Source organism: Melozone crissalis, unplaced genomic scaffold, assembly GCF_028551555.1.
Source record: "Melozone crissalis strain CALT ecotype California unplaced genomic scaffold, PUWL_Pcris_2 ptg000004l_1, whole genome shotgun sequence".
Lineage (NCBI taxonomy): Eukaryota > Metazoa > Chordata > Aves > Passeriformes > Passerellidae > Melozone > Melozone crissalis.
The window spans coordinates 36,621,448-36,646,919 of NW_026535782.1; the positions used below are offsets into that span (position 1 = coordinate 36,621,448).

The following is a 25,472-nucleotide window of genomic DNA, read 5'->3' on the forward strand; positions in this document are numbered from 1 at the left end:
TGAAAATGAGACATGAGTGTGAAGACTGAATTAAAAAGTGTTTATTTTGGTGTGGTCTTTATAAAATATGTTGTGTGTGAAGCAGCAGTATCTGAACAGCTACCACCTGTATTTAAAAAATAACAATGCCAGTGGTTGTTCTGACAGTGTCTTGCTTGGAAATGTGGTAATCATTAGGAAAAAATATCACATAATATGGGTCAGTGCTATTTTCTCATATATACCCTAAAAAAGTAGACAAAATTATTACAGAGCTGTTTAAGTTGTGTCAATATCGATGCTCTCTGTCAAACGAGAACTTTTGAACCAGATTTTTCTGGTCCTGGCATTATTCAGTTTCTTTAACTTTCAGCTGATAAAGTACACTTACAAAATGTGTGAATGTTGTTCACCTTCCAGATGACATCAAATTTGTGTTTTCATTGACCAGAGGTCAACAGTAGCTTGGAGAAATACCTTGAAAATGGTAGAAAATTCAATAAAGACAAAAGTTTAATGCTACACTTGGGAAGGAAAAGTCAAGTTAAGAAACACCAAGTGATGAATAACTGGGTATGCAGTACTACTCCAGGAAAGGATCTGCATATCTCTGGGATGGAACAGTGTTATGATATGTACAAGGTGGTGATCAGTCATCATTTGTTCTGTTCAGAAAAGGGAAGGATATGAGGAAGAATAATGCAATTAATCTGCCTGTGATTCAAACTGGGACTTGGGGGAAATCTTCTGAACTCTAAGGATACTTAGGAGTTGGAATAGCCACGACATTGGTTGTGGAGTCTCCAGTTTCATCTTTGGCCTGTCCATGATGATCTAGGTTAACCAACCAGAAGCTGAAAATGAACAAAGTGAGCTGTTAAATCCCTTCTAGTCTTTCATTGTTGTGATTTTATTTATTTGTGGTACTTTTTTTTTTTTTTTTTTTTTTATGTACCAAGGAGGTTAGAGACTGTGTGTCTGTCCCTTTCAGAGGTAGTTACATATTTGGAATATTTTAACCCTGAATTTTTACTGAAACCTTTCAGTAGCCAGAAGCCTTAAAGAGTTAACACTTGTAAAGCTGGTTGAAATTTGACCACAAAACTGTCCGGGATATAGAAACGCAGAGATTGTGCCTAATTTTAGAAATGGAAAAATATTCCAAGTCTATACTTCCAAACCTAAATGCAGGATACACAGCTTTAAGGGATGAAGGAAAAAAATGTTTTTCATTGAAAACATTCTGGAAAAGTATAGTTGTAATGCACCTTGAAGCTGGTATCCCATCCATCTCTCTGAAGAGTGTGATTATTTTACAAAACCATGTAGTAATATATATGAAACACAGTGTATTTTCTAGCAGTTACTTATTTATATTGAATTTTTATAGAGGAAAGTAACAACTGTATAAGCTTTTTAAATGTCTTTGAGAAGTAACTGAGATACTAGGAAATCTATTCTTTACGGACTTTCAAAAGGTGCCAAATTTTTTAAAAAGATTATTTAAGCCATCTTTATAAAATTGTGTTAGAAACTAGTGGTGTATTGGTGTCCAAGTTAAATGAGTCAGACTCTAGAAAAAATACAGCTGGCACTAATTGAGGTATTTGCTACCAAAAGAAACATGCCCTTCCCTACTGTACTCTTGAACCTGGAAGTACAGATATTACAGTTCCTACACGCCCTGGTTTATAATGCTGAGTAGTCAGGTTTTTTCTTTTTTTAATTTTCTTTTCTATTTTTTTAATGTCATGTAAGTGTGTAAGAGAAACTGACCTTTCCAAGTGGTACATTACTCTCCTACTCATGCTGTAAAAAAGCTGAAGAAAGGTTTCCTTAGAGTTTACCAGCCAAGTAATATCATGTACATATTCATCTAAACCTGTCACAAGGAGTAGTTTTCAGTGTTTACAGCTCCCATCAGGACCTACATAAAAGCCCCACAGCAAGATCTTGTAATCTCAAATGTAACTGAGAAGTTGGTCATTTTCCCACCTGTTTCCCTGAGTAATGTGTGGTGGGGTGCTGTCTCTGTTTGCAGGGATGTCTCGCTGTTCCTTGCCTGTGTGAGCGCGCTGCTCGTGTTTCCTTCGTGGTGGGAGGAATCCTCGTGGCTGCTGTGCGCGCCCCTGCTGCTCTATGCAGCCGCCAGGGCGTGGGGCACGTGGAGGACGGCCAAGCTGCAAATGTCCCTGCGAAAACACTGCATGCAGCTGGAAGAAACAGTGGCCAATAGCCGGGCCTTCACCAACCTCGTCAGGAAAGCTCTACGGCTCATTCAGGAGACTGAAGTGATTTCCAGAGGATTTACCCTGTGAGTCTATATTTCACTTTACTTAGCACACAGATCCATACAAACCAGCTGTTGTCTAAAATTGTCTTGTTACACTGTCTCTCATAACAACTGGAATTACTGGAAAACATAATACTTAAAGGTTTTAACTTACATGAAGTAGTATAATTACCATTCATAGTAAAAGTATGAATTCTAACATCTCAGTGTTAAAACCCCACATCCTGAAGATGAATTAAGTCTCACAAAACTCAGGTGCCTTGGAATGTCCTGCATTGCTAGCAATGAAATATATGAAGAAATAGACTTTGAACTAAGTTAACTATTTTGGAGAGTCATTTAGAGAGTTTATCTTACATTACCAAATTGATGTAAATAAACTGATCTGCAAGTAATCACTCATATTTTACAAAACAGGATGACATGAAAACCATTCTATTTTTATTTAACAAATATGTCTGAAGTAATGAAAACACAGTAATCAGGAAAAACCATCAAACATCATTTCCCACCTCAAGTAAAGTTAACATTAGTCTTTTTTTCTTGCATACAGTTGTTGAAACATTTAGATTCTTAAGTTACTTACTGTTGAATTTGCCTCTCTTCCACTTAAGAGATGCAAAAGTGTTTCTGATTATTCAGCTCTTGTAGTTACTTGAAAAGTTTTGCTGATTTGCTGTGTGAAAGGACATCAGAAAGTCTTCAGTGTATGCAGTGATTCCAAAGCCAACAGGCCTGTTTCTGTGCACTCTCATTGCCATGGATGCTTTTGCATTGTAACCACCTATGATGAATCCATGTGTGCCAATTCTGCTTAAGGCTAAAGGAGGTGGGAAACACCAACACCTAAAATACAGTCAGCTTCTTTCTAAAAGAAAATGAGAAGTTCCCTTGTGGCAACAAGATGTTTCTTCATGCCAGACCAACTATTCTAAATTTAGACACGTTCTTACATGCAAGTGTGCAACTTTAGATTTAAAATTCTGGATTAATTTTTTAGCTTGAGATACCTTCAGTGTATTTCACTGAAGAAATGTTTAATTCTGCCTTTGGAATGCATAAGCATGTCTTCAGTCTGCCTAGCTATGTGGTTTTTGTTTTGGTCTGGATTTTTGCTGAAGAAGCATATACTTGAGCAATAGGCAGTCTTATCTTTGCAAACGAGTTCTTAAAAGAAATTATTGTTCGGGCTTGTCCAAATTACAGATGAGAAAAACATTTGGATTTTTGCCTAAGTTTAAGCAAACGAACTTGTGGTCAATGTCTAAATTGCCCCTGCCTTGTTCTTTTACTACATATCTTAGATAACAGATTAACAAAAAACAGACTGGTCTTTAAGCTTATGCTTGATCTAATAGCTTCTTTACTTGAAACTTTGGCAAGCTTTTCAAAAGATTTGGGTATATGGATGGAGTGGGAGAAGTTTGACTGTGCCAGCATCCTCACTGGAACAACTGTACAGTATAAAGAAGTCAATGCTGTACAAATTTTGGGTTGGTTTAGCCTAGAGGAACTTCTAACTCCAGAGTGACCTTTTCTGCATCCACATATGCAAGAGATGCTGCTGCACAGGGCAGTGTGAAATTCTTTGCTTTGAGTACCCCTTGGAGTATGATCCAAAATGCTAGATTTCCCTTTTTTTTTTCCCTAGAATTTTCTACAGTAAACCAGCAGAACAAAGTTTAGTATTTTCTCCTGTAGTAAGGTTATCAAATCTTAGTGCTTTTTCAGAAGGAGTCTCATGGCAATAGAAATGGTTGCATTTCAAAAGTTACTGAGTATCCTCTTGTATTATTTTACATCCAGAAGGAATGAGATTTCAATGAGGTGCAGCATCCTGGTCAGTGTTACATGTGCAGCTGTTTTAAGGTACTGCTAATTCAGCACAGGCCTGTGCATTGACCATATTGTGAGTGGAAAGATACTGCAGCTGTTATTTAAATAGTGCCAAGTTCAGACTTTGACTGCTTGTACTTAGCTAAACTCTGACAGGGCAAGTCCGGGTCTGCAGCTTTGGCCTGAAGTTCCTCATGCTCCACTGCTGGTTTTCCTCCCCATGACACCATCCATTGCTGTTCTCATAGGTTAATTTATACATCCATTGAGATATCTATGGCTTTGCTTTATTCTACCCTATTTGCCCCTTGTTAATTGATACTGGACTGTCTCTGTAAATGGTAGATTATTACTGATGAGGTTTTGGTCAGTTCTCTATAGGTTAAGTGGTTTATTACTGTGTGGTAGTGCCTGCTCTACTCAAATAGATAGTTAAACATCCTTTTGCTTTCATTCACCTCCAGTAAAACTGACTGCAGCCACAGGAACCAGAACAGGAATCAGATCAGGAACTAAGAACTTGAGGGGGGAGCTTGGATTAGATGGCCTCCAGTGGTCCCTTCCAATCTTAACTATTCTGTGATTCTGTAATCCTGTCAGGCTTCTCTTACATTAGCTGCTCTCAAAGGCAACTTGATTTTCTGATTCCAGCCTGGCCTTTGGAAGTGTTTAAAGCTCTGTTGGAATCTCAGGTGTGTCTGCTTGGTACCAGCTCTGTGAGGCTGAGACCTCACCTGGCTGACTTGGATTACAGAAATTGTATAGCAAAGGTAGGGCAGTATTTCTGTCTAATTGCTTCATTTGCAATTGGCTAAATGAAGCCTGATCACAGGTTGCAGCCTGGAATTTCTGGAGGGTAATGAAAGTATACCCATTATCTTGCACATCATAAAACAAGAACTGAAGGAATACATAATGGAAGGCTGCAGCAGTAAGCAGCAAGTATTTATTCCCTTGCTTGTCACCAAAATCATTAACTTCTTTTCTGAAATGCTCCCTTTTTATTGTATTTTGAACTTGAATTGAGCTCTGTGAACTTAATACATATGGATGTTTATTAGCATCTTTAGAGAACTGCTTTCATGGTGGAGTGCAGTAATAGATTTTTATTAATGTCTTTATATAAACTTGTTAAAAGTTGAAAGCCAATTTAAGATTTGGCTTGTAAAATTAATGAACAAACATGATGTTCTATACAGTAAAATGGGTTTGGAGCTGTAGAAAAGGGGAAATTCACCCTTAAACTTTCTTTGCTTCTTGCTACTTGTGGCTGATATGCAAAGCTGATAACATTTTGATAACTTGTAAGTCCACTTAAAATAGATAGAGGATAAGAGAGAGACTTTTTACAAGGGTGTGTGCTGATAGGACAAGGGGGAATGGCTTTAAACTGAAATAGGGCAGGTTTAGACTAGATATTAGGACAAAAATTCTTGACTGTGAGGATGGTGGGACAGATTGTTCAGAGAAGTGGTGACTTACCCATCCCTGGAAGTGTTCAGGGCCAGGCTCTATGGGGCTTTGAGAAGCCTGGTGGAAGGTGTCCCTGCCCATGGCAGGGGGTTTGGAATTAGAGGATCTTCATATTCCCTTCCAACCCAAACCATTCTGTGATCTGTGAAGATAAATGAAACATTAGGAATTTAGGGATATGACATGCCTGACAGAAAGACATATAATAGATTCTACTAATTAAATTAGTCAAATAAGGAAGATTTTTTTTATAAAAAGCACTGAAACAATCCATTCCAGAAGGAAAGCAGATTGTTGTGCTGCATACTGGCAGTACATGCTGTGCTTGAGTTATGCTATATTTGTTCTCTATAGGAGCTGGAAAAGTCTGCATCACTGTAGTAGAACATAGATCCCTGTTTCTTTTTTATGGTAGAAGAATTTTGCTCCTTTTCTTTGAGCTTTCTTCTGACAATTCACATGGGCTTGGGTCTACAAACTGATGTGAGAGTTTGTACATAAACACTTCAGTTGTTACTTCCAAAAGCTAGGGAAAGGTTAGAGATTGGCATGTACTGCATTACATGCTGTGTTCCCTAGTGAAAGATCCAGCAAGGCTAGCATTTGCAATTTACATTTTGAAATGAAAATGAACACAGTTTAGTTTTTATTTTTTTCAGATTTTAAAGTCGTTTATGAGATGTTATATAAACCATTTTAATAACACATAATTTAAAATGGTATGCAGATATTTTATATAGTATTTCAGCTAGCATCTTCAATATATGGCAATATTTGGCATGAATCTGCTTGTGTTAATGGTGTTAAACATACTGATATATGGTTCCAGCCTTGCTCACTGGGTGGGCTGCTCTGGTTTTCATATTTGATAGTGAAGGCCACAAGCTATTTCCCCTCCCAATGTGCAGCATGGTTCAGCTGAGCACATGGAGTAGGACTGACATTTTCCCAGCAGTGTCAGTCTGCTGACTTGGTCAGCTTTTTAGTCAGATGGACTACAGAAATAGTTTCCAATGGAGCAACCCATCTCAGGCTTACCAGGTACCCTGCATGCTTTTCCCTTTTAAGTGGCTGCACATGAAATCACCTCTTCACCCTCCCCTGGGAAAGGTGAGAGCAGAAGCAGGCTTCCAGTACCCAAACAATAAATCACAATTGATTGTCCTGTTGTCCAAACCATGTTAATTCCTGAGTTGATTCTAGTAAAATCAGTCCCAGCAAGTAGAGTGCAACTAGGCTGTTTCCAGAGTCTCAGTTACAGGTTTGACATCAGATTGTACATGAAAAGATACTGCTGGACCTTAAAGTTCCATAGACCTGTTCAATGTTTGCCCAGATCACAATTCATTTTATTTCCAGATGAGATGATTTTTTACAGTGCTAAAGCCAGTCTGAGTCATATTCTAATAGGCAAATGGCATTGTTTCTTTTAAATTGTATATTCACCTGAATAGCCAGACACAAAATGTATCTTCCAATATGCTTGTGTGGTGTATACATGTCATGTGTTTACCTGTCAAGACTCTCACAAACATAGCTGCCATTCATTGCATGATGATAAAATCTATGTCACTTCTCAAATAATATTTTTCTTCACCAAGAAAATTCTCTGCATCAGGAAGGTTAAAAGAATATAGTGTCTTGTATGGAAAGCTATGTGTTGGCACCTTTTTCCTGCAAAAATTACTGAAAAAATAAATTTGGATATAAAGAGGCATATGTTAAATGCATGCTTATTAAAACTTCCAAAACTGACAGTGGGCTTGTAATAGTTTTGTATCCTGATAATGTTATGGTAAGTCATATTATTACACCATTTTGGAAAATTTTAGAGAAAATAAATGTGCTCAGGAGTTTTGTCACGACTCCGATGAGAATAAATTAAGGCTGTTTACTAAGGAATCTTGGCTGCTGTTTGAAATTTTGATTAAATATATCATTGACCTGATCAGGGTTTAGTCTCATAGTTATTGAGTGATTTGAAAAAGCTTTCTAAGTAATGAAATAGGAAAACTGATGTACTGTTCTTTAAAAATACTTTAGGACATCTGTACAGTTGTATCACATTTTACTTTTCAAGTTTGCTTGACAGGGTCAGTGCCGCTTGCCCATTTAATAAAGCTGGACAGCATCCTAGCCAGCACCTGATCGGCCTGCGCAAAGCCGTGTACCGATCCGTCAGAGCCAACTTCCGAGCTGCAAGACTGGCCACGCTGTACATGCTGAAAAAATATCCTTCCTCTAAAAACCCACCACTGCAGGTAGTCCGTGCTGCCTACTGCCACTTGTACCAATGCTGAGGGTCAGGAGGTCTAGAACATACAGCATCTAATTATGTAAACAAGTGAAAGAAAAGGTAGCTTAGTAAATTGGGGCTTGTGTTTGATTTGGAACATGCTTTAAACTTGCCTTTTTGTGTACTGTGCAGTGTGATAAGATTCAGTGCACTGAAAACATTGTATCATTATTGACACCCATGCTTTGGTATAAGTGCTAGTGATGCATTTCAGAGCCCTTCAAGATTCTGTTTTATAATTCCTCTTAGCCCAAAATATCCCTTGCACCAACATATCCTCTTCTCTGAACAATATGGCCTTTCACTCGACATCCCTGTATTCAAAGGTAAGTTGGTTTTCTTCTACCAAATTATCTGCAGCAAATTAAGCTTTTATGTTAATGTATATCTCAAATATGTTGGAAGGAGATCAGTCTGAACTGTGACAGAGAATTAAAAATTTTAGGTCACAGCTTTATTCATGGTGGTACAAATTGCATAAACTTGATATGTTATCATTCTCACTTCTATTCAGTAGAAGTTCAGCAATATTTGCTTGTGGCTAGTGTACCCTCTTTTAGTTAGATAGCTGCCTTCAGTGAGTACAGTTAAATATCTTTTACCTAATTAAAATTTGTTCCCATGTAGAAGAGAAAATATGCAATCATATTTTAGCCTTATACCAGGCAGTTGTGTCAAACTTGGTAGACCAGTGATTTAATGAGAGGGAAAGTCATATTGCTTACATTTTGTGTGGAGAGACAGTTGGGTACTAGCAGAAACAACTCAGCATTTGCTCACACCATTCTTGATCTGATTTGTTCATGTCAGCAAGAGTGCATTGCTCAAAGTCACAGAACAAAATGCCATAGAAAAGAGTATTTCTCTTTTAAATCAGAATCTAAGGTTATAGCAGGATGCAATGGCTGAAAGCCTAAACTAGGAATTAGGCACCTTGGGTTAAGTATTTACAGGATGTCATGCAGACCAGTTCAAAAGCTCTCTGCACTGTCCTCCATTGAATTGTGTGGTAACTCAGGCAGTGCTTCCCTTGGCATGCTAGCTGCTGAACACTTTTATTCTTAAGAGCCTTGTGGGTTCTGCATCATGGGAATCTGGTGTAGCTGTATACAAGCTGGATGGAGGAAATCTTGTAGCTTATGTTACTGGCTGATGTTAATAATCTCATCCTCTGCTGTGCAGAATAGTCTGATTTGAGCTATTTTCATAGGTAGGACTTGGGCATTGGACCATGTAAACTTAAAAAGCTTGGATTTTGGTGTGAGGTGATGTTCTTTGCTGCCAAGGCATAAATAGTGTTATTTTTTTATTAGTGATAAAACCAGACATTGGATAGGAGTATTTTAAACTGAGTGATATCTAACCCTATTAGAATGGAATGCATATAAAATGCATTCTGTGCCTTTGAGATGCACCGGGCACAGGGACATTTGCAAATTTCCTGTAGTAAATCTAGTAAAAACTTGTTTCTGCTCTGTAAAGGTTTAGTTATTGCATCATGAACTGTTAGAAAAACCCATACCTTTAACTAGGGAGAGGGCAAGTTCATGCAAGAAAACAAGTACGCTAAACAAAAAGTAGTACGCTCTTGAGCTTATAAACACTTAAATTGCCACACTGAAATATCTGAGTAGGGACACTTGGGCATTTTTCAGTGCAATGTTTCTTCCTTGACCAGCCAGTTCATCACATGCTTAACTCACCCCTGGTTAGCAGGTGAGAATTTGTAGAAGAGCAGCTTGGATTTCCTAGGGATCCTGTGAGGCCCTCCTGTTAGGTCTTCAGATGGGAATGTGCTTTTGAAAACTGAAGTATGAATGTTAAATTGTTACATACAGGGATACATTAGCATTCTTGCTTTTCTATAGATAAATAAGAGTGTCTAACCTGATAAGAGGTTAGACATTCACTGTACAGGTATTTTATTCTGGATTTGACAGTTCATTGTTAAGTAGCATTGCCTTCTCCTCTTTCCAGCTAATAAAGCATGTAAGTTAAACAGATGAATGAAATATTTTCACAGAGACAAAGAAAAAATTAACTAAGATAGTTAGGCTTTAGTATTTTGGCTTTAACTACTGACTAGGAGTCAGTAGGGCTAAAAATACGACGAGATCAAAGTGCACAAAGGAAGTGTGTTCCTGTATATAATGGTGTGTATGTGTTTAAACTCTCCAAATGTTTGATCCTTAGGAAGTTAATGGGGGCATGGGATCAGTTCTCTGCTCTGAAATGGGAGTGGAAGGGCTGCAATAGAGGAGGGCAATGCAGGAGGTGCAGGAGGCCACTGGGAATCCCTGGCTGAGACACAGCATGGGTAAGTGGCTCCTTGGTCAAACCTCACATTTGAGATGTTGCCTGGAATTTATTTTTAGCATGACTTAGGAATCCATGTGTGTCCAAACTGCTTTTTGTGGTGTTCATACTGTTGGAAATGCCATGTTGCAGGAAAAGGCTAACCAGGAGTACAAGTCGTTTCTAAGATTAGTGGTCCTGAAGGGTTTTGACCTGACTTTTCAATTTCTGGTGGAGTTACCATCCTCATCCTATGTGCTCCCTCTGCTGGACGTGCTGTCAGGTTAATTCAGAGTAGACACCATTTATGTGAGGCAGCTGCTGGTGACAGCAGTAATGTTCTGATCCTAATTAATTGCAGGGTTTTGTTTGAACATTTAATAAGCTTCTTCCTTTCCAGACATTAGGAATAAAGGAGGGAGAAATGTCGTTTTTTTAGATCCTGGACACTTTGCTTTACTGTTTCCTGGGACACAGAATATTACTTTTTCCTGCAATGTTCTTCTGCTTAACTGGTAGAAGTCTCTTGAGGAAATCAGTTTTGCAAGTTCAATCCTATGAGAATTTAGCCCATGGAAAATTTGGGTGTGAAAGCAGATGGAACTCATAGCTTCCCCCTGAAAACACATGAGATGGACAAGAGACAAGTGCTTCTAATTGGCTTTATGTGCAAGAGATGAGAGCATTCAGTTTCTAGATCAAACTATAAATGAAAAACAAATATATTAAATTAAGACCATATTTTAATTAATGCTTTACAAATAGATATATATTTCTGTGGTACGGATGTGATTTTGTACTTATGGCATAAGTTTACATTTCTGTTTTAAAATGAATTTTACTATTTTGTGACTGGGTAACTATCAGAAGACATGCAAAAAATATTGAACTATTCCTCCCCAGCCTGAGGCCATCCTAAAATTAGTACTATTCTAATAATAACTTCTAAAAAATAATAAAAGCTGCCTAGTCTATGAATTATTTTTTCTGTTTTCTGGTATCAGTTATATTTGGCTTGCTTCCTACTTTTTAAGCATTTTTGAGGACAAGAAATGTACATTTTCCTACTGAGATTTTAAATGTGCTGAATGGTGTTGATAGATACCAGTTTGCCATTCATCCTGCCAAGATCATAATGTCTTTACAGTGATGTAATCAATAAAGTTAATGCTATGACACAGTCAGGGAGCTCCTGTTCTTCATAGAGCTCTCTGAAATGTCAAAGACCTTTTACTGTAAAGGCCTCTCTGAGCAGTCCATCCACACACAGACCTCTCAGCAAATTCACATCCTGAGTTTAGTCTGTAACACAGGCTACCTTTAAAACTTAAAATTGCACAATTGTTCTCTTTCCTCTGTTAATTTCTGCTCTAAGATTGACATGAACTATTTCTTGGAAACTCCATATTTAAAATTAAGCTGTTTCACTCATTTAAAAGGGATGCAGGGATTTTTTATTAATCTACTTTATTTCTTTTTATGTGTTTGTATTTTGACATAGGTGTTTTGTCAGTGTCTTATCTCTCATCCTTCTAAAAGCCTTTAAAAATTGTGCTTCAAATAAGGATTGCAGAACAGGGTTCGGGTAGATTCGGGATGAAAGTATGTGATTTCATAAAAATTGCCTGGAAGGAGAAACCTTATTAAGTATTTCTTTCCTTTTGTGTGTGTTTAATGCAAAAGTGGCTTTGTTTACCACCTTAACTCCAGCTAAACTTACCCTCTGAACTCGGAGAGTGACAACGTGACCAGCTACATCTGTGTGGTCCCCTTTAAGGAGCTGGGCCTGGGGCTGAGTGAAGAGCAGGTCTCTGAAGAGGAGGCACACAATCTGACTGATGGCTTCAGCTTGCCTGCACTCAAGGTAAGCTCTCCTAGGAGGGCTTCATGCATCCATGCAGCTCCTGGTGAACATCTTTCTGTTGTCATGAAGTCCTGTGGCTTGTACATCCTAGCCTGTAGCAACACTCTGAATTGAGGGTAAGGTGTAATCAGTCAGGCTCTTATCATGTGTTCTGCATTCATTTATATATGCATTTCTTTGTGCATGTAGAGAAAGAGAAGTTACTCAGTACAACATTAGGATATTTTTTCTGCAAATGATGGAAGTTTAAGTCAGTTGTTCTAGAATCAGCTTGATCAATCCCCTTAAACATGATTTTTTGCTCTCTGATTTAACCTGATCCCAGTTGAATAAAATAATTTCTGGATTTGTACTTAATTCTTTTTTTATCTAATCTCTTGAGGTGAATAAAAAGAGAGACATCAAAAATCACAAATTAGTTGTAAATGCCAAAGGGAGTAGCTGCATTTAGTCACACTGAGGAGCAGAAATCATAAGCTTGGACCCCTGCTGCCATGAGCCAGTGTGGTTCTTTGATCTTTGAAAAACTTTTAACTGAACAGAGTGACAACCATATAATGGCCTTTTTATCTATTTTGTTTTGAGATGTTAGGTTTTTTTATTTGCATGAATCAATTGGAAGGAAGATCTAATTTGAATGCAAGCCTTCTATACTCTAATGACCCTCTGCCAGGGCAGTTTCCCTTTAGCATTGTCTTTTTAATGGAAAATTCCATTATTATATGACTTCTGTGTTTCTCTGGGGTTGGCTTTTGTTACATTTTTTCCTCTTAATTTATAGACCTTGACTTCTTTTGTTCTGACAGTAAATGCTACCAGTAATAGTGATTACTAAGCTTTGAGGCTTTGTCTAATTAGCTTTAAGCTAAGAGCTACAATAAATAGCAGCTTTTGGGATTTTTTTTCTTGCACTTCATTAGCTGAAGTTCTAATTGCAACCATGTAAGCCTGCTAATTTACCCACTTCTTTTTAAGCACAAGAAGCCAGTAAGAGGTGCCCAAGCTTGTAAGCTAAGCCTTTGTTTACCTGCAACTTGCAGTAGTTTAACTGAACTCTGTTTTAGTTAAACTGGTTAGGATGCTTTCTGGATACAGTTAAGATCACAACAACTAGAAAATCTCAATTTATGGTAACTCATAAAAGTCAGCAATGTAGGCTGGGTGTGGTATAGCTGAACCAAACTAAATTAACAAAAATCAGTCCTAAGCAGATTCCTGTGGAGGTATAACATACTTTGATAACCTTGGGACATATTTGTGTGGTGAGCCTTGGATGTATGTGCAGCCCTTTTTGAGTTTGTTTTTTCACTTTGAGAGAATTTGCCTCTATAATAAAGTGCAGGTCATGCTAAGCCATATGACAAATGTAGCATGTGTCTTTTGGCTACCTTGTCCTTGAAGTAAAGCAATTTAAAGAGTGAAAATTTTTCATTTAAGAAAAACATCCCAGTTTAAGCTGAGGAGAGCCAGGTGGATATTTTGTGTCAGCAAAGATCATCAGTAGTTACTAACAGAGCAAGCTGCTTGCAACCATAAATACATCTGGAATTTCCCTTTTCTCTTGTCGTTGTGCCTTTTTTCAGGTAGGTTTTTGATTATTATCATCAGTTCCTGAAGTCCACTATTTGTGTATGCTATTTTTTTACTGCCTGTGATTTATGTCTGGTGGAAGGGATTTGTCTTCTTTTGTGCTTATTACAGCATGAGCTTTTGATTTTTTATCCAGGGCACTACACGTTCAGGGACGCTTGAGTGATTGCTGCCCATTTGTTTGCTTTGTATTTTTGCATCCAGCCAAATCAGTCTTGCATGTATACCTCAAATTAATTTCATGTCATTCATGTATTCTTTTTTCTCATGAGCATCTTTTGTAAATTGAGGTTCTTTTTTCTTTTGGAATACTTTCTCAGTTTGCATCCAAGTATTTTTGCTGTGATGAGTAAATGTTTTGCCTTCCTTGGTCTAGAATGCTTGCGAACAAGTTTCTGTCTCCATCTCATAATCACCTATAGCTGATCCCTTTTAATAAGGGCCATTATTGCAGAGAAAAGTATCATAACCTTTCCTTTTCATTTTAGACATAAAAGGTGCTGCTGTACTGTCATGGTCTACTGAGCAAACTTCTCTAAACTAAGAAAACAGTTCTTTTCTTTTCAATGGAAGTTCTCAAGAAATTGAAATTTTGGACTGCCTTGCTCCTAGATGGACTGTCCTCTTTAGTATAATATATAACATTGTGAATCAATCCATTTCTTAAAAGAATTTTCTTCCTTAGTAGTATTGGTGGAATTTCTTACTTTGGCTGAAAAAAGAAATAAGTTAGCAGTTCAACTTTGTTCAGATGCAGAATATTTTTTTGTTGAAGTACAGAGCAATTAGGCTCATGTTTCAAGATTGGGTGTGGGGCAATGCAGTAGTTATTAGATTGCAGAAATGACAGCTTGGCCTTATAAAAGGAAAAATGTCTTTGCTGCCACTGGAATTTTGGCAGCCCTTTGCGAGCCGTAGGGTATGTGGAGATTATAGCAAATAATGAAACTGGCCGACGGGAATATGAGGTTTTGGACTCTGACAACTTTATGAGCATAATTGCATTTAATATCCTTCATCAAGGAATTAGCAGTCACCTAAGGTTCACAAGATCTGAACCTCACACGCTCTGGAATACCCTTCAAAAACAGTCAGCGGATTTTTGCAGTTTTTCAAAGTTCCCGTTGCCGCCAAGGAATGTTTTCCCGTGGTGTATCCGTACATTTACTTTGGAAGTAAATGCCCACAGGTGCGCGGAGCTAACCCTCCCCTGTTTTGCAGGTCCTCTTTCAGCTCTGGGTAGGGCAGAGTTCAGAGTTTTTCAGGAGGCTGGCGCTGCTGCTGTCCCCGGCCAACGCGTGCCCCGCGCCGTCGGCGTGCCCGGAGCGGCTGCCTCACCGCATCCTGCGCGACGTGGCCCAGGGCCTCCCCGGCACGCACGCCGCCTGCCTGGCCGAGCTGCGCAGGAGCTACGAGTTCTACCGCTACTTCGAAACGCAGCACCAGGCGGGCCTGCAGTGGGCAGCCAGGGGCAAGCAGCAGTGCAGGGAGCTCAACAGCCTGCAGACAGCCGTGCGCAGCCTGCAGCTGCACCTCAAGGCCCTGCTCAATGAGTGAGTTTACACCTGCATTAACAGAAGGATTTGGACTTGAAGTTCTTTGGGTTGTCAGCTTGTGTCTCCAATTAAAAGTAAAAAAAGTCTTTGTGGTCGTAGCCATATCTTCACACAGATGGCTCAAAGGTTTACTATGGAATCTGATATTTTTCCTGGGTATTCTTTGAGTATCTGAAAACTTGAAGATAAGCAGTGCACTGAGATTTTGCCTTGCTTTGTGACTCCCTTAAAAACCATAACAATCTTCCATTGATTTTTCCACATATCAAATGCTTTATAAGAACATTCAGCTCATAGTACCTAACTAGTCAATATCCTTAAAGATTTGTCACTGCCTTGGTGAAACAGTTGAGACTGTCCTACTCCTTTAACCTTACATGTAAGAATTACTATAACAATTGCAGGTATTGCATTGTTAATCTTATACATAAGCAAGGTATCTTGATGTAGAAAAAAATATTTTAATTTTAAAATTTTGGGACATCTTTGAGTAATTGACTGAGTTGGGTTCTTAAAACTTAAAGGAAATAACAGTATATTACATTAAATAATGGAAAGAATGGTGGAGTCAAATATTTATTATTACTTACTGCTGTTTGTCTCCTCATTACTTAGGGTAATAATTCTTGAGGATGAGCTTGAAAAGCTTGTTAGCACTAAGGAGACATCTGAGTTGACAACAGAAGCCCGTCAGGTTCTGGAACAAAAACTAAAGTTTCTGCAGCCTCATATCCAGGCAAGCAACAGCTGCTGGGAAGAAGCCATTTCTCAGGTAGAAAAAATGAGTGGAAGAAACCCAAACAAAAAAGGTAAATGTGAGAGATTAATTTAGCAGCTAATGGGATACACTTCAGAGATGAAATGGTCAGATGAATCAGTGACAATGTTCAGCCTGTGTATCAGAATTTTAGCTGAAGAAGGTCTTAAAACCATACACTTGGTAAAACTGTGTCCTTATATCAGACTTTTTCATTGTGATGGCCTTGAAGCTTTTGTTTCAGCAAAAAATGCAACCATGCTAACTCAGTCTGTTACACCTCTGGGTTCAGATGGTTACATTTTCAGGTGTAGACTGATAATTGCTTTTTGTCTTTGATGCGTGAAATCACCTATGAAGGGGTAGGATTTTAATGAATTGCCCTCAAGATCTTCATTTATTTACTGCATTAAAATGATGCCATTAATTGAAATGATAATGACATTGTCATGAAACTTTTTTGACAATCGCATTTCCTGGAACATTTCAAATCATAGAGGACATGTTGAGCATATAAAACCCATTTACTTCCTCTCAAAGAGAGTGAGCTAACCTTTGGTGTTCTTAAAAGTCTTAGTGAGCAGCATATCCCAGTGTTTTGTTTCTTGTCCCTCTCCTTAAGGATCTGTACTGCCCATGCTGTTCTTGTGAAGCATAACCAGCTTAAATAACTGAAGTGAATTTAGGCTCTCCTGACATGGAATTGAACCTGTAATTTCTAATCTTTCTTTTTTCCAGGAGCATTTTTACTGTGCTAGGAAGGCACAGCCCAGCATCTGAAAAATGCTGGTAATGGAGACTGCAGTAGGAAAATTGGAGGGGGGAACTTGGGGTATCAGCAAGTTACCTGCAGAAATCCAAATCTGAAGTGCACTATGCACTTAATGATGCATGGATGGAATATCCAGTAGATGGATAAATATTGCTGTGGGCCTAGAAGCAGGCAGGCCAAGCTTGTTCATGCTTACATCAGAACTTGGAGCACTGAGAGGCTTCTTGCAGGCTCTGTGCAGGTCCAGACATGGTATAAGCAAACTCCTTCACTTTGCCTGATAGTGCAGTCTTACAGCTTCCCCCTCAGTGCTGTGTAAAACAGCCTGTGAGGATGTTAGATGTAGCCTGATATATTTGCATGTGCTGACCTATTGTGTTTTGTTGACACCTCTACAACCTGCAGTTCTACTGATCTTTTTTCCCCTTTGCTTAAAAGCACTTTCTAGACTACACACAATAGTATTTTTAGTTACTTTAGTTTTATTTTTACTTTGTGTATAAATTTCTCAGCAGGCCTTTTTATTATAACTTGCTTCTTTTAAAGTTCAGTACAAAAATAACCTCGTGTGTGATCTAGAAGGGATTGCATGGGAAATAAAAAATAAAATAATCCTTCACTTTTGCCCACTGCTTTCCTGGAAACGTGCTGGGATTGAACTTCTATTTTGCAACAAGTTTACTGAACTAATTCACAGGAGCTACTTTAATTTATTTTGGTCATTGAAAACTATTTTTATCTGACAACATTTGACTTTCCTGATATATTTCTAAGCCATCCAGTTTCTGTGATTGACCTTGTCAAGCTGTACATGAAATCAAGTTCAATTCTTTTGCTGTCTTCCTACAAATTTTAACAGCTGGTCTGTCAGTCATGTTATGTAAATTACTTCTTATTTTTTTCCCAATACTTTCTGAAAACTCTTTGGGAGAAGATACTTTCCTGTTGAATAAATATAACAGCTCAGCACAGCTTTTACACTTATGCATTACTATCCAAAACTAAATCAATCTTCTGACAAGAGCTGTTTCAAGAACCCCATGGGCTTAGAGCCTTTTGTCTAAGTGGATGCTGAGCACTTCTGCTGCCATAGATAGATGTTTAGTCCAACTAACTAGTTCAGCCACTAGAGCATCTGTATAAAGAGATGAGTCCCCTTGAACAAGCAGTACATGCTTCTTGCCCTGAATCATTATATATCAGAGCTGTTTTCTTACAGGTACATTCAAGAGCCAAAGCAAAGCCTTGCAGAGTAATAGCTTGGACACCACACCCTCCTGTCAACCTGTCATTGGTGCTGACACCAGCATGTATCTTGTATTGTAGCATATAGTTCCTTCAGGGAATGCAGTTTGGCTTCCTCCTTTACATGATTTGGTGTATTTCTAGAATCAGTGCCTTTACTTATTCACTGATCCTGTCAGGTACAGAGCAGAACCTCAGAACAAGTGGGGCTTTAGCACATTTAAGGGCGATCACCTCTATTTAAATTCTTTGGGCAACAATGGACCTATTTATCATTCATCTACAAATACATCTTTGCTCATTTCCTAGAACTTTCAGCTTCTTTTCTTTATTCTTTCGCATTTTTTCATCGCTGATAAAATGTATCACTTAAAGCTTCAACAATGTAAGCGTGTAGTAATCTACTGCTACTATTATAGAATGGAGTACTCTTTATAGCTAGTTACAGCATTGTATTACTGATCTTTGAAACACTGGCCCTCAAACTGTTTCAATTCCATCCTTTTTCTTTTTAAACTAACTTTGCAAATGGACACAACTTTTTTAGATATTTTTAAGACCAAGGCTGTGGTACTCTGCTGCTATCTCACCATCCCTAAGTGTTTAGTGTATAGATTAGAAATGGAAAATAGGGTTAGGTGGGGCTTGGCAAGGTCATTTAACCCATTTCCCTTCTCAAGGGTAAATTAGTATTTGTGAGTAAATGTTGTTTACCTCTTCCTAAAAAACTATCTTTAGAGACATTTTACAGTATTTCCAGGCATCTATTCCAGCACTTAATTCCATTACCAGTAGAATGTTATTACTGAATAGAAGTACCTCTTGCTGCAATTTAAAAGCAGTACTTCTGATCCACCCACAATGGAAATCCATTTCCTCTTGATGGCTCTTACATTCTCAAAGATGATTATTATGCTTCTTTCTGTCTTCTCTACATGACTCCCTATGCTTCAGCTCTTCCCTGGTGACTATACTTTATTTAGTCCTCTTTATAATATCCAGTGTTTTCCTCTATATTCCCTCTGGTTGCCCCACTGTGTTACTGAATGAAGGGGCCCCAGACTGGGCAGTATGTTCCATCCGCAGCCTGATCAGTGCCAGAGTAGAAATGTTATTTCATGTGTCTTAGCAGTCAGTGCTGTTGCTTTGTATGTACTGGTTTGTAGTTTGGCTTTTTGCTTGCAGTGGGGTAGAGTTGATGGTGAGGCTCCTCACCTCTTTCTCAGTGATTCTCCCCAGTCAGTTGTGATACATTTATGCACTTGGCTATTCCAAAGCACAAAAATCTGCAGCCATTGTCACCAAACTTCTGGGTCTGAAGTCTATTTCTACCTGGGTTGTATCAGTGATTTTCCAATATTATTTTTTATTCTAGTGGTGCCCTTCAGTGTTCTTGCAGATTATCCCCAAGTCAGCAGATTTAATGAGATGCAACACCTCTCTTTCACCCATTGGCAATATTGGAGAGTATTGGACTTGAGACAAATCCTCACTCAATGTATTCCAGTCTGAAAATGGTAATCATGCTGTGATGATCCAAGAGGCTGTTCTGTGCACCTAATAGCAACTTTTCCTGGCCTTTGCATTTTCCTTATAAAGGTGTCATGACACCATGTCAAAAATCTTACTGAAAACAAAATGCAGGATGTCTTCGGTTCTTTCTATATGCAAGACCTTTTTACTGCATTGCAAAATTAACATCTTCTGTTTTCAACAAATTCACACTGGCTGTTATTTGTCTTCTTGCTACCTCGCAAATACCTTCCTGTAAACTTTCTTTAATTATTTCTTCCAACATTTTCCAGTCATTTGAAGCTGTTTTATCTATAATTTTTTTAAAACTTCCAAACAAAGTCTCTTCTCTGGTTTTACTGATTTTGCTTGCCATCTGCAGGTTTTCAAAGTCTATAAAATTTCTGAGATTTGTTAGTTGAAGTGTTTCAGCACAAGTTCCATTGGACCCAGCTTCTATAAAAATACTTAAGTGCTGTATAACAGTTTCAGTGTAACCTAACCAACTTTCTCACCATTTTTTTCATGTATGCAAATCCTGCTTATGAAAATACTTGGACCCTGCCTGAGTGAGTCAGAAACATCATTCAATACTCAATTTTATTTCTTTTAAATCCCTTTTCTTTTTTCCTCTAAAGGCAAAATTGAAGTTTCCTGTGACAACCTACAACATACTACAGTACCTTTAACACAGCCTGCCATATACATAGAAAACAAAGATCCAATCCCTGAAGAGCAGGTAAAAAAAAAAAGGATCATTTAAAATAATAATTGGGGATTATTTGCTGTATCCATTCTTTTTTTCAGTTGCTTGTGCAGTGACCTTGTTGTCTTGCTGAGACAGACAAGTGGCCAGTACCACTTCAAAATTGGACATGTCAAAAAAATGTGTACATTCCTTTTGCTGTTCCATGGGGAAGTATTCCCCATCCTGGAAAAAAGAGCACTAGTATTCATTTCTCATATATATCATTAGAAATGAGGGACCAAAGGAGAGCAGCAACACAAGTCAAAGTAATAAAAAGTGAGAATTGCTAAAAGGCAGTATATGAAATAGTCCTACTTTTGCTGGATAAACAGATGTAGCTGAAAAAGTGACAACTCAAGCACAAATCATCCTGCCTTCAGTTTCCTTAGTCTCTGCATTTTTGGATATCTTTTTACTGTAACACTGAACAATTTTGTGTTGTTAGAGGACCTCCTGGGTGATGGTTGGGCTGTCTTAAAGAGAGGTGGGCCTCCTCCATCCCAGAACTGAGTGGCAGATCCATTCTGAAAGCACAGTGAACACCCATGTTCTGCTCTGTCCCTCCCTTGCTTCTCCCCCACATGTATTCTCTCCAGCTGTTTTTCCATATCAAAAACTGGGACTAATTACTTTACTGAAAGTTTGTTATAATATAAATGTTGCTCTGTTTTTTTATGCTCGTAATCCAGTATATTTAAAATTGGAAGAGAAGTTTGCTATTCTCTATATCCTCTTAATAAGGATTTATGTAAGTTAAATTAGCAAGATGCATGACTACCAAGAACTGGTTACAGTGTAAATTAAAAAAAAAAAATAAACCCACATCAGCATTGCTTATTTCCACCTGTAATTACAGAGAAATGGTCTCGCATTTTCAAGGTATATCACTTGTTCCTATTTGTGTATGAAGGTAAATCTTGTTAATGAGTGGACTTGCTCCAAAATCATACAGATACCACCACGAGCAGTGTCAGGTCCACTGGCTCTGCTCAAACAGGGCTCCATCCTGTTACTGTGGTTGGTTTGTGTTGACATCACTTGATCATGAATCAGATCATAGGATTGAGTGCACCTGACAGTGAAGATCAAGAGTTTCTTCCTTTCTTTCTTTAGGAACTGGAAGCATATGTTGATTATTCAGACACAGATAATGAATACAAAAGGGAAGACTTTTACTGCTTTTCCCAAGAAGAAAGAGAGAGGCAAGAGCGAGAGAGACAGGAATCTAAGAGGGTGTTACAAGAATTGAAATCTGTACTGGGATTCAAGGCTTCAGAAATTGAAAGACAGAAGTGGAAACAGCTACTATTCAGTGAACATGGTAAGCATTTCTTTTGAAAATTAATTCCTTCCTTAAAAAACATGGGTGTCTGCCATGGATTTCTGACTATGCTGGAATTCAGACTGTGCTTAGCTGTAGTAGTGTCTTTGACAGAGCTGTGTGGTCTTATTTGCCATTCCATCTTTTTATATTTTAGCAGTCATTTTACTACATATTGAAATGAAGTCATAGAAGTGAGAATTTGGCTTTAAACAAAACACTGAGCTAAAATATTAAGCACACAAAAATGTTAAGACATAATGAAAGCTGTCAGGATATAAACCATGCAGATTGAACTGACTTTCTTTCATGGCTTTCCAGTAAATACGAATTTTTATCAGGGTGCATAAATAAATTGCTTTTCAGAATTTAAAGAAACTAGCAGAAAAATTATCCCGGACGTACAAAAGTATATAGGGTAAACTGAAGAGCTGGACTTTGAAATATTAGAGAAATAAAATAATAAAACTGCCTTTTGTTTCCATGAGAGAGTGAATACCGAACATGTTCACAAAAAAACCCCCAAACAAACAAAAAACAACAACAAAAAATAAACAAAAACAAACAAACAAACAAAACAACAAAACCACCTAAGAAGAAGAGTTCTTTCAAATTAGCCCTTCTTAATTCTGAGGACTGCTGGGTGTCTCCATTCACTTGCAATTGAAAGCAGGATATGAAAATTTCTCTTGCCTCAACAAGACAGCTTGTCTGTAAAAACTTGATTCCTCTCACTGCTTGAGCTATTTGATTTACTCTCTTTAAAATTGGCAGGAGTTTGTCTTTTCCTTCCTCTTATTTTCATTTCTTCCTCTTAAAGACAGGTTAGGAAAAGCTTTCTAAAAAGTGCCATGTTCTATGTTATGCAAAACAGCCCTCAAGTCTGGCACCATATCCAAGGATTCTGCCTCTGACAGTGTCTACCAGAAAAATGAGCAAGGATTGCAAATTTCCAGTAATTTACTAGAAACACAAAGTAACAGACCATATCTATTTATGACATAGACATTATCTATGTCTCTTTTGACATCAAACCATCAAAAATATCTGTTCTTAGCAATTTTCTTCTTTACATCCATTAAGCTACAACTGTGGTAAAAGAGGTTACTTGACTGTTGGTACTGATTTCTCTTCCAGTTGCGGTAAAAACCCGAGAGATCAAATTGCAGCAGTTTGCTCAGGAATAGGATTTCTGTATTTCTGTTGCATAAGACAGCACACAACTCTTCACATAAATTTCTTCAAGTCTTCCTTTCCTGTTGGAGGACGAAGTGATCCTACCTCCAGTTTAAGTCTTCACAGACCTAGTGAAACTCTTGCAGAAATAGTTTTTGTCAGGAGAACTTGCCTAGGAACATTTCCTTACCTGAGCAGGTAATACTTGTCCTGAGCAGGTAATACCTATGGGCATATCCTCAGGCCATCTGTGGCCATAGCTGGAAAGAGTCAACTCACTCCTGTAGTTTGCACTAACTGTTCACCAGAAAGCCTTTGTGGCTCATGTTGGTTCCTTTTCCTTTCCTATTTCATTGGTTTAGGATTAGAGATAAAAGGGTGAGGAGGGAAGAAAGTATGATTTTCTCCAGCTGCATAGGACTAATCATTGATTATCTCCATCCTGTACAAACATGGAAAACATGAGGGCAGTTCAAGAAAATAATTAATATTGTCTTCTGTTGGCTCAGATTGTGTGTGTCTAATCTGACAGACTGATATGTACACCTGCTATAACATTACTGATTTTTAGGGAAATCCTTCAATATTTCTTCAAAAGAAAGACAAGTCAGTAAATATGGTATCATGGACCCTGGCATGTTATGGTTTAATTTATCCATACACAAGTCAGTCCTTAAAAAGACATTTATGTGATCTGCACTTTCCACATTTCTGACTTGGCTTATCTTGAAGATTGAAACCCAGAAAGGTTCATATTCTTGTCTCCATTGGCCCAAGCCAATGGATGGCCATGATACCACTTTTCCATAGTCCTCTTGAATCTTGCTTTTACAGGACAATCAAATTCCAGAAATCCTGTGTTTTCCTAACTTGTGATTATTGTGGAAAAAGATCCTGAAATATCCAAAGACTTTAATCTGTTAGTGAAGGCACCCAGCTAGCCATTCTGACTTATCCTAACAAGGACATGAGGGTTTTGGGTTCATTTAAGGAGGGGCTGGTGAAGGTTTCCACATAAGAGGTCAGCTCCAAACAAGCTGATATGTCTTCAGAGCACAACATGAAGTCAGTTGGAGATGATAGGTTGGATTCCAGAAGAAAAAATATCATCTTAGCAGAGCACTAGACTGAAGCAAGTTTTCCAAGGCCCACTACCATGGTAATACTTCTTACAGTCTGGGTAATAGGTAGTTTATGGGAGTGTAGGTAAGCTTATGTTTCTGATCCTTTGGCCTCATGTGGAGCCACTACATGAAAGTGCTTTTGAAAAGGTCTGCTAAGTTTTTAGTAGCTTCATTTCCATTTGTCAAACACTGTCAAACAACTTTCTTCTGCTGCAAAATCACTTCTAGCCTTTCCCTAACCTATCCCCTGCAAAAAAGTTCATTCTGTGGGTGGTTGTGTTGTAGCCAGCTTTTTCCCCTTCTCCCACCTTGTCCATACAACAGTTGTTATATAGCTATTTATCGGATTTGGAAAGCCATGCTCTCAAAACAGATGAATTTCACCCTGCTTATTAATTTGTCAACTCCACAAATTGGCCAGCTACCAATCTCAAGTAGCTCTTTTTTTTGTGAGAAATTTTGCCTTTCAAAGTATTCTTTGGAGGAAATAGGCAAGAAGTTTCCTCTCAAATGATAAGATTACTGTGCATATTCCTGTCTCTCCAAGCAAATGGGCAGAAATAAGTAGCAACATATTTTTTTACAAGACAGGGAAAGAACTACTCCGTAAACAACTGAGATGAGTCTGGTGCAATGCTCCTTTGGTATATCAAGTTCTAAAGCAAATGGTGCAATACACATTCAATGCCACAGTCTCTTAGTGTGCTAATGACAATACTTATCAATGTGACAACCATAATGATGTGCCTGCCTTCAGCTAGCTAAAGTAATATTACTGAAATAGGATGCGGTTGAAAAATCCTAATAGCATAAATTTTGCTTCCCGTAAAAAGTTTGTGTATTTCCCAGAGTTATTTTCATCTCTGCTTGCAGGGGTGAAGTCAGAATGGAATTAGAAAGGGAAATGCAACTTGGGAATCTGCTGCTGCCGCTCTCATTTATGCTCGTGCTGCTACTATAATGGAGCTGCTGCAGTTTAGGGAATCTGGTACTTGGAAATGGACATTATATCGTTTTGTTAACATGAAAGCCGCCCGTTCTTCAAGGAGCGATTGTACCGAGTTACACTAACCCTTAACTCTGGGAGGAGAGACTTCCTGGCAAGCATCCCGTTGCTGGCAATGGGACTCACTGCTGCTACTAACTGCAAGAGAGGCTAAATTAATGCACACTTTATTTGTGAGGACATGTACCTGACTCTGTGGTTATGTGTTGTATTTGTATGTTGTGTTGTATGAGATCAGATACTGCCTATAAGGACTTTTTCATGTGCCAGCTGTCTTTAGTGGATTAGGTAAACTGTTGTTCACAAGAAGACAGTTAAATCTGTATGCACTACAGTAGTTTTACTTGGGTTTTGCTTTAACACTGAATACATCCTCTGTGTTTGATGCTGGCTTTAAACACCATCAATTTTGTGCTGTCTCTTCACATCACAGATTTTAAGGAATAGTTACAAGTAGCCGTCACATTTCACTTCAGCTCTGTGATTAGAAAACACTTAAGTTTTGGTGTGGGTTGTATTTCTGTTGTTTTGGGATTTTTTAAAGTAATTTAAACCTTATAATCTTGCATCTTTTCAGGCAAATAAATTATTTATGTATAGCAGCTCAATTTTAGTTATCATTTAATTTT

At 38.2% G+C, this 25,472-nt stretch overlaps 1 protein-coding gene across 4 annotated transcripts in view; it reads left to right on the top strand.

The window, feature by feature from the left end:
- The window catches only part of VEZT (vezatin, adherens junctions transmembrane protein), a 55,114-nt gene that overhangs the window by 22,557 nt on the left and 7,085 nt on the right, over nt 1–25,472 (top strand). Inside the window, exons 5-12 of one of the 4 annotated variants that reach the window (XM_054271337.1) lie at nt 2,021–2,293; nt 7,662–7,811; nt 11,889–12,036; nt 14,848–15,179; nt 15,798–15,991; nt 20,107–20,207; nt 21,330–21,537; nt 24,711–25,469. In XM_054271337.1, the coding sequence (XP_054127312.1) occupies nt 2,021–2,293; nt 7,662–7,811; nt 11,889–12,036; nt 14,848–15,179; nt 15,798–15,991; nt 20,107–20,207; nt 21,330–21,537; nt 24,711–24,733 (1,429 nt within the window). In that variant the 3' untranslated portion in view covers nt 24,734–25,469. Of the gene's footprint in view, nt 1–2,020; nt 2,294–7,661; nt 7,812–11,888; nt 12,037–14,847; nt 15,180–15,797; nt 15,992–20,106; nt 20,208–21,329; nt 21,538–24,710; nt 25,470–25,472 lie in introns of those variants that run through there. The other 3 variants (XM_054271340.1, XM_054271318.1, XM_054271328.1) reach the window with 3 other exon arrangements.